The sequence below is a fragment of the Sorghum bicolor genome, chromosome 6 (assembly GCF_000003195.3).
Source record: "Sorghum bicolor cultivar BTx623 chromosome 6, Sorghum_bicolor_NCBIv3, whole genome shotgun sequence".
Lineage (NCBI taxonomy): Eukaryota > Viridiplantae > Streptophyta > Magnoliopsida > Poales > Poaceae > Sorghum > Sorghum bicolor.
In genome coordinates, this window is record NC_012875.2 from 845,447 (window position 1) to 853,536 (window position 8,090).

Here is an 8,090-nt window from a genome sequence, read left to right on the forward strand (position 1 = left end):
TGTTCTATAGGAGCACTATTTATAGTGCCAAAGTTACATTAGGTGAACAAGATTTGCCTCCACTGTTAAGCTAGATCCAAAGCATATTCCTAGATCTATAGGAGCATTTCGATCATTTCAGCACATATCGATACAAGAATGCAAAGTCAAACTCAACTCATATGAATGGCCTTGTTTAGTTCACCCCACAAGCCAAAAACTTTTCAAGATTCCCCATCAGATCGAATCTTGCGACACATGCATGAAGCACTAGATATAGACGAAAATAAAAACTAATTGCACAGTTTATCTGTAAATCGCGAGATGAATCTTTTGAGCCTAGTTACTCTAAAAACGAAAGTGCTACAGTTCTGAAATTCGAAATCTTTTCAGAACTAAACAAGGCCCTAGCAGTTTTCACATCCCAGCCAAAGTATGCGGTTTAGATCGCCTGCGTGCCTTCCTCTGAAGGCCGCTGACTCACAGTCCATTGTCTTCCTCTCAGAGCCAATCCAAAAGATTACCTTGCGCATGTGGCCACACTGCCTTTTAGGTGGGCCCACATGGCCTTTAGGTGTGGCCGAGGACCCCTAGATGTGTCCTTAAAGGGTTCAAACATGACACATATATAGCCCAAAAGATGTTGACAGGCACATGTATTCTTTTTTACTCTTCCTCTCTCCCCTGAAGGCACAGTTAAGTATCGAGGAGCGAACAATCCTCAATGGCAAAAAAAAAAAAAAAAAAAATCTTTAGGAATTGCTACCTCCAACGTGCAAATTGGTGCTCCAATCTTCTCTTTTCCTCTTTTCAGCATCGATCTCTGCCCATACCGTGGGTAGTCTAGAGTCTAGACAACAATATAGAAATGAACATCGTGGATCACGCTTGATGCCCATTACAGATTTCGTTATCTCTTTTCCATCACTGATTGCCGTGGTCCTGGGCATGCATATATAGCCTCTAGAGAAATTTTGTAATCTAGCACATGAACGTGAACCACGGCCTGTATGCATGGCCGCAAACGACGACGGTAACGTGAATCACGGCAAGTCACTCTAGGCATTCGGTCAGACACGTACCGAACCGAATCGATTGATTCCTCGGTCATTTTTGAAAGTCACGGCCTGTATGGATGACCACAAATAAACGACGACACGGCAACGTGAATCACGGCCCGCTTGGCTGCATACGACGACGGCAAAAGCATATCGTGATGATGACAGCGCTAAGATCGATCGGATGGCATATATATATCTTCATCAAGACGACGGTGGTCCTGCGACGATGACCATCCATCGAACATCGTCCACCCAACGCGTCTATATATATTATATATTACTTCCTAGCTTGCATTGAGAAATTAATCATGTACCATGCATTGATCGAGCACAGGGAAGACACAGAGAAAAGCTAGAATTTTCGATCGAGGAGGCTATATACTCGATCGATCCATACAGCTAGCTAGTATCGAATAAGCCACAGTTGCAGAGATGGCAGGACAGGTGAGGTTTTATACATATGGATCATGGACGATGGATGTTCTATTCCATCTACGCGTGGAAATTCTTTACTATACAAATAAATCTATAGATCATCACATAGCTAGGTTATATATACATATATATGAACTCCATGCATGGATGCATGTTGTGTGAAGGCCAAGCCATCCGCCCTACAGCTGAGCACCTTCACTAAGGTGACGTCCATCCCGAGGGAGAAGAGCTACACCGACCTTCCGGTGACCGTGTGCGTGAATGCGGCGCCGGCGGAGATGACGACGACGACGCTCCACGAGCGTGCCCCGGTGGACGTCGTGGCGGTGCTCGACGTCAGCGGCAGCATGGCCTGGGACTACGGCAACGGCACCACCGTGGAGAACCACAGGTTGGAACTGGCGAAAGAAGCCATGGCGAAAGCCATCCAGAGTCTGGGCCCTGCGGCGGCGGCAGTGGCCGCCGGTGGCGCTCGCCGGAACCGCCTCGCCGTCGTGCCCTTCAGTAACGTGGTGAAACAGGTCACACCACTTACGGAAATGGACATGGAAGGCCAACAAACCGTCAAAAATGCCGTGGATGCGCTCAAACCAGGGGGTCAGGCTGACTATTTGATGCCCTTGAAAATAGCCGCAAAGGTAAAACGTACATGCATATTTGCAAATACTTTTCAGGCCTATTATAGTATTATATATATATATTATCATACGGTATGTGTACATTGCATATTATCAACTAAAAAACATATTACTTTTGTTAAAAGTGATCATGTAAACTTGGTCAAGTTAGGTTTGAGGTAGTCTTGAGATCGATTTAGAACAAAATTTACCAACATGTGTGTATGTGCACGCCAACGTACAGATCCTAGATGAGCGTAAGGCAGAGGAGAAGGACCGATTGGCCATCATCATCTTCGTCTCCGATGGACAGGACCACTATTTCAGAGACACCGACGACATGAAGGAGACGCTGACCCAACATAAACTAATAAAGTACCCAATCCACGCCTTCGGTGTGTCGGTGTCGGAACAAGACAGCAGCGGCGGCGGCGCCAAAGCCCTACGAGCCATGGCCGACGCCACCTCTGGAAGCTACACGTCCATCACCCAAGACGACGACGTCGACACCATGGCCGTCGCCGAGAAGCTGGCCCAGCTCTCCGACAAGCCCACGTCCATCGTCGCCGTCGACGTGAACATCCACCTCAGATCGCTGCACCCCGGGGTGTCTCTGTTGAGGATAGAGTCGTCGTCGTCGTCGTCGGCGGCGGCGGCAGCCGACGATCACAAGAGCGAGATAGGCGATGACAAACAGTCCGCCGAGATCACCATGAGCACCATCTCCTCGGGCGAAGAGAGGAAGTTCACCGTCTACTTGAACGTGCCGGAAGGCGGCCAGCAGAAGGGTAACGACGACGGCGGCGGTGTGACGACGATGGAGCTGCTGGCGGTGGGCGGAAGCTATAAGCAGAGCTGGGTCGACGACCAGGAGCAGGTGGCGCTCGGCGAGTCTGTCGTCACCGTCGCAAGGCCGCCGCCGCCGCCGCCGTCGACGAGCAGCTGCAAGGAGCTTGAGTGGATCGAGGAGCGAGTGGAGTACTGGCACAAGGTGAAGCTGGATCTGTCGGCGATGTACGACAAGGCGGAGGAGGAGGCAGCAGGGGCGGTGAAATTCCAAGTCACGGAGGCCCTACGGCAGGCATCGGTGGAGGCCATCGACAGAGCCATGCACCACGACATATATACAGTACGTTTTGTTTTTGTTTTTATTTTTATTTTATTTTATTTAATTTATTTATATGTGGCTGGCGCTGTTGCCTTCTCTTTTTTTTTTCACGTCGCTAACCTAGCTACACTATACCATGCATGTACGTGCCAAGGCCACACTGGTTGCTATCAAGCTCAGGCACTGCGGCACCGGCAGCACGAAAAGTGGATGAGATGGAGGGACAGGCAGCAAGCATCTTTCATGCTGGGGGTTCATAATTGCATGCATGCATGCATGCATGGCCTATTAAGATGAGTATATGCATGGAAGGACTGTTGTATAACAAGGTCGAGCGAATGGAGAAGTCCACAACGGCATGCGGCCGCATGCCTTATCTTGCACCATCAAACGTGCTCTAAGATTCGTGCGTTGGTCAACTGGATTTCCCACCCCTCTCATTCCCTCTCCTTTCCCATATACGCAGGAATCCCCTTCTTTGTACCTGCTCTTCTATTATTGAATCCCTTCTCTGTACCTATCTCTCAATAAGCGCCTCTCTCTCTCTCTCTCTCTCTCTCTCTCTCTCTCTCTCTCTCTCTCTCTCTCTCTCTCTCTCTCTCTCTATTTTAGCATATCTTTTCACCGGTTCCTACCTTTTATTCTACATAGTTTTTCCTTCTCACCTTTTTTGACAGTTTTTTCAACCGTGTTAATTCATCTTGTTAATTAGTACTTAAATACAGCTCATATTTCTTCCAACATCTTTTTTTTTTTGAAAGTTTCAATTCCTAAAATTGTGTTAAGTCAAACTTTTTAAACTTTGACCGATTTTTTAAAGAAAAGACATTAAAATTTGCAGTACCAAATTGGTGCCACTAGAAACCATTAAAAATGCAAGATTCTTTTTTCACCATGCACGTATGTTACTTGATAAAAAATAATCCAGAGGACTTTTAAGAATCCAATCTGTTGAATTCTTTTTTGAGAATCAATCTGTTCCATTTTCGTGCCACATACAGCAAGGCCATAATGCTTGTTTAAGCAGCAAGCTTATAGGAGGAGTTTATGTCTCTTCATTCGTCTCATTCATCTTTGCATCACTCCCTTTCATTCATCTCTCTCAAGAATGATATAGGAGAATCACCTTCATCCCCCTCATGGTTAGCATTTGGTACAGGATGTTCAATTTATGCAGCCTATTAGCATCCTGTCAAAACAAAAATATAGGATTTCAGTTTGGGATCTATACATCTCCCACAAACAATAGCATGAGTACCAGCTGCGATAGTAGTCCTCAGATCCTACATGTATAGTTATCGGGTCTGGCAAATTAGGATTCAAAACATGAGCTTGGCAGCAATTTCTCAAGAAGGTCCACTTCCACCAAGCGCCAGAAAAGATTCCAGGATGCTTGCATGCATGCATCTTTCATGCATGCAAAACATGAGCTTGGCAGCAAGCATCTTTCATGCTGGGGGTTCATAATTGCATGCATGCATGCATGGCCTATTAAGATGAGTATATGCATGGAAGGACTGTTTATAACAATGGCGTCTGAGAACATGACCACACATTGCAAATGTTTTACACTTCAATAATACTGGTTGATATATACCATATGTGTGTTCACTTATAAAAAAAATTATCAGTTTAATTGGTGTTGGTGGACATTTCTATCACTTCTGTTCAGACTGCGATTTCTAATTACTACACAAACTATTTCTAAGATGGTCATATTTAGAGGGTGTTTGGGTTGCTCCGCTCCATGTTTTTCAGCCAAAAGGTTTCAACTCCACGTACTCTGTTCGAGAAAAAAGATTGAGGTTGTGAGAGCACCTTGATAAAGTGTAACTTGTATTTTATTCAAATAGTGTAGCTGAGGTTTTCCCGCATTGCCTAAGTCCACACACGCGCCCATGACGTCAACCATGTCACATATGCGCTCGGCTACAGACGTGCCTACAAATACACTAAGATCAGCAGATTCAGCACAGTAAAGATTGTTGGCTCCATTGTTCACTCTTTCATGGTATGAGTTAGTGCAGCTTGATCCTCCTATGTTTCTCGCCACCCATCCCCCCTTCCGCCCTCTCGTTCTAGCCACCATGGACGGCATGAATGTCAATCCTCTCTTCTCTGATCTTGAGACTTCACCGTCTCATTCTTCCTGTTCTTTCTCTACCTCTGACAATGACATCGAGGATGTTGTTCCCATCGTGACTCCATCAGCCTTAGTTCTTCAAACCATCAACATCATGTCCCACGTCCCAATCATCCTCGATCTCGTCTCCCCAAACTATGTTGAATGGCACACCTTCGACAACGTCATCAACAAGTTTAGCCTCCGCTCACATGTCTTTGCTTCCCTTACCTCCACCTAGCGCTGCAACCCGGAGTGGCAGGTGGCTGATCAATGTCTTCTCAATTGGATCTTCAACTCCATCTCCACCGACGTTCTCAACGTCGTTCGCCACCCCCGCAACACTGCCTACTCCGTTTGGCATGCGATCGAGGCTGAGTTCCGCGACAATGAGCTCCACCGCGCTGTCCAACTGGAGGCTGAGTAATGCAACCTGTACCAAGGCAACTTGACAATCCATGAGTACTCCGGTCGCCTCAAGTCCCTCGCCAACATGCTTCGCGATGTTCGGCAACCGGTCTGCGAGACTAGCCAAGTACCCAATATGCTTTGTGGTCTTCAATCCAAACTATCACCATGTCATTCCAGTAATCACCTCCAAACAACCATCGCAAACTTTCCTATCGGCGCACTCCTACCTTCTTCTTGAGGAGCGCTACGACAAGGAACACACCCGGATGGATTCTCACCAAGCTCTCCTGGCGGCTGGAGCTATCCGTCCTCCGACCGTGTCGCTGCCTACTCCTACTGTCAATGGCGTCCCTCGGTCTAGCCAAACCAACTGTGGGCACCAACACACATTTCAACAACCACGGCAACAAGCGGTGTCATGGCCACAGCAACTTCCCTGGCAGCAATAGTGGAGGTGGTGGTTCTTCCAACACCGGTGGCCAAGCTAGTAACTGCCTGTCATCCACTCCATGGTTTCCGGGGTTCAACCCATGGACTAGCATGATCCAGGCATGGCCCATGCATGTTGTAACACATTTCCGGAGCCCGCGTCCACAGTCCACGACTGGGTGTGCCTCAGCAGGCATACTTGACCACCTTGCAACCTCTAACTCATGCACCGGCGCCTGCTCCACCACGCTCCACCGGCGACGGCTGGAACTAGCAAGCGCTCATGGCTGCTCTAGCCATGGCCAGAGTCCCCCACGCCGGACCCCAAGCCTCCGAATGGTTCCTGGACACCAGCGCCACCTCTCATATGACTTCTGGCTCCGGTAAATTCTCCACTGCTCGCCCTATTTCTTACTCAGCTAGCCCCAATCACAGTTGGCAATGGTACTATTATGCCTGTCACTCACACTGCCAATTCTTCTATTCTGGGTACTACGTGTATGAGCCTAGGGGACGACAAGCACATGACATCGCCGGCCACACTGGATCAAATGAAACGAGAGGAACGTGGTCAGTGCAGGTTTCATCCCTTTTTCAAGACGTGGAAAACAACACTGGCTCGTTTCATACCCATGAAACTCTAATCCTTTTTCTCTTCTTCAATAGTAGTTTTTGCTAACATGTTACTTTATTTAATGTGTATGAAACTTCTATGAAATTTTCATCGAGACTAGCCCTATTTTAGGCATCACCAGATCTCCTCTTATAAAATTGTAACAAGGAGCTAAACCTCCATTAAACCATGCAAAAGGCACCTTTAATTTATTTATCATCCTGCAAGACATAAAAGAAAAAGTGACAGATGGAGTGTCACAAACACAGACGTGTACACTATACCCTGCAATGCTTTTGCTATATTATGTTCCCCTGGGTGCTTGCGCCATATATCAATTAGTGAAGGTTTAGATCCGGCGTGCCCGATGACCGGAAATCACGTGTGGGGGTACGTATGGCTCGTCGTACCTCCAGAATTTCCTCCTCAGCTCCGCGAAAAATCCCCCCAAGTCACCGTCTAGGCCGCCGCCTTCGGGAGCAGCGGAAGGCGTGGGTGCCTGCAGCGAGAAATGGTCGCTGTGACCATCTTCAGCAACATGCTCTCTCTTGGATGTATGGATTATGAGCACATCAGTGCCTGCCCCAACTTTGTCATCAGTCTCTACGGATGATGACGATGACGACAATGGTGGATCGGCGACGACGTCCACCACCTGGTGAAGCCGGGAAGCATGAGCTTGGGACGGCGGGCTGGTCACTGCAAGGAGGAGGACGACGAGGATGAGCAGGAGTGGGACGGTGCTTGAGAGACCAGCCATTGGAATGGAGGCAAGAGCAAGTGTGCGTGCCTATACACAGATGGTCCCAAGGTATATTTATATATGCGCTATACAGCGATCCAGAGGGAGGAGAGACAGCAATTAACATCATATTTAACTCTGCATAAGCTAGCGTATATAACCGATGCATTACTAACAACTCAAGAATAAATCGATCGATGCAAGGATTCAGTTCAGTTTTATCAGTAACGTTTGCCCCGTGGAGTGAGTTTTATCAATAATGTTGCTCCCGGAGATCCAGTTTTTTTTTTTGTTTTTTGGTCGACGGCAGGGACTATCGTCTCTTGGTGTTAGACTTTTACTATTGCCTCCATTTCTTTTATAATGGCTGAAATGGTAATGGTGCAGACATTGGCGGAGGAGTTTGCCAAATAAAGCACTCTATAAAAACATTAATGGACCGATCTTTAATTTTGACCTGATGAACTCACAAAGTGATTTCAAAGATTCCTATTAGACTGCAAATGGCAGGCATATTGATGATTTTGCAATACCTATTCACAATAAAGTTTCACAGTAGTGCATGGTCAGCTT

General features: G+C 47.3%; 1 protein-coding gene across 1 annotated transcript; it reads left to right on the forward strand.

Moving 5' to 3' along the window:
- Positions 1,327-3,750, forward strand: LOC8080247. The gene is made up of 4 exons (XM_002445981.2): positions 1,327-1,484; positions 1,640-2,113; positions 2,337-3,221; positions 3,355-3,750. Exons 1-4 carry the CDS (start codon positions 1,473-1,475, stop codon positions 3,412-3,414), a joined length of 1,431 nt encoding a protein of 476 aa, XP_002446026.2. The 5' UTR covers positions 1,327-1,472; the 3' UTR covers positions 3,415-3,750.

What these genes read in the sequence shown, in the direction of transcription:
- LOC8080247 (XM_002445981.2), top strand. An exon ending in CCTTGAAAATAGCCGCAAAG is followed by an intron (nt 2,114 to 2,336) that starts GTAAAACGTACA and finishes GCCAACGTACAG; the next exon opens with ATCCTAGATGAGCGTAAGGC. An exon ending in TGCACCACGACATATATACA is followed by an intron (nt 3,222 to 3,354) that starts GTACGTTTTGTT and finishes GTACGTGCCAAG; the next exon opens with GCCACACTGGTTGCTATCAA.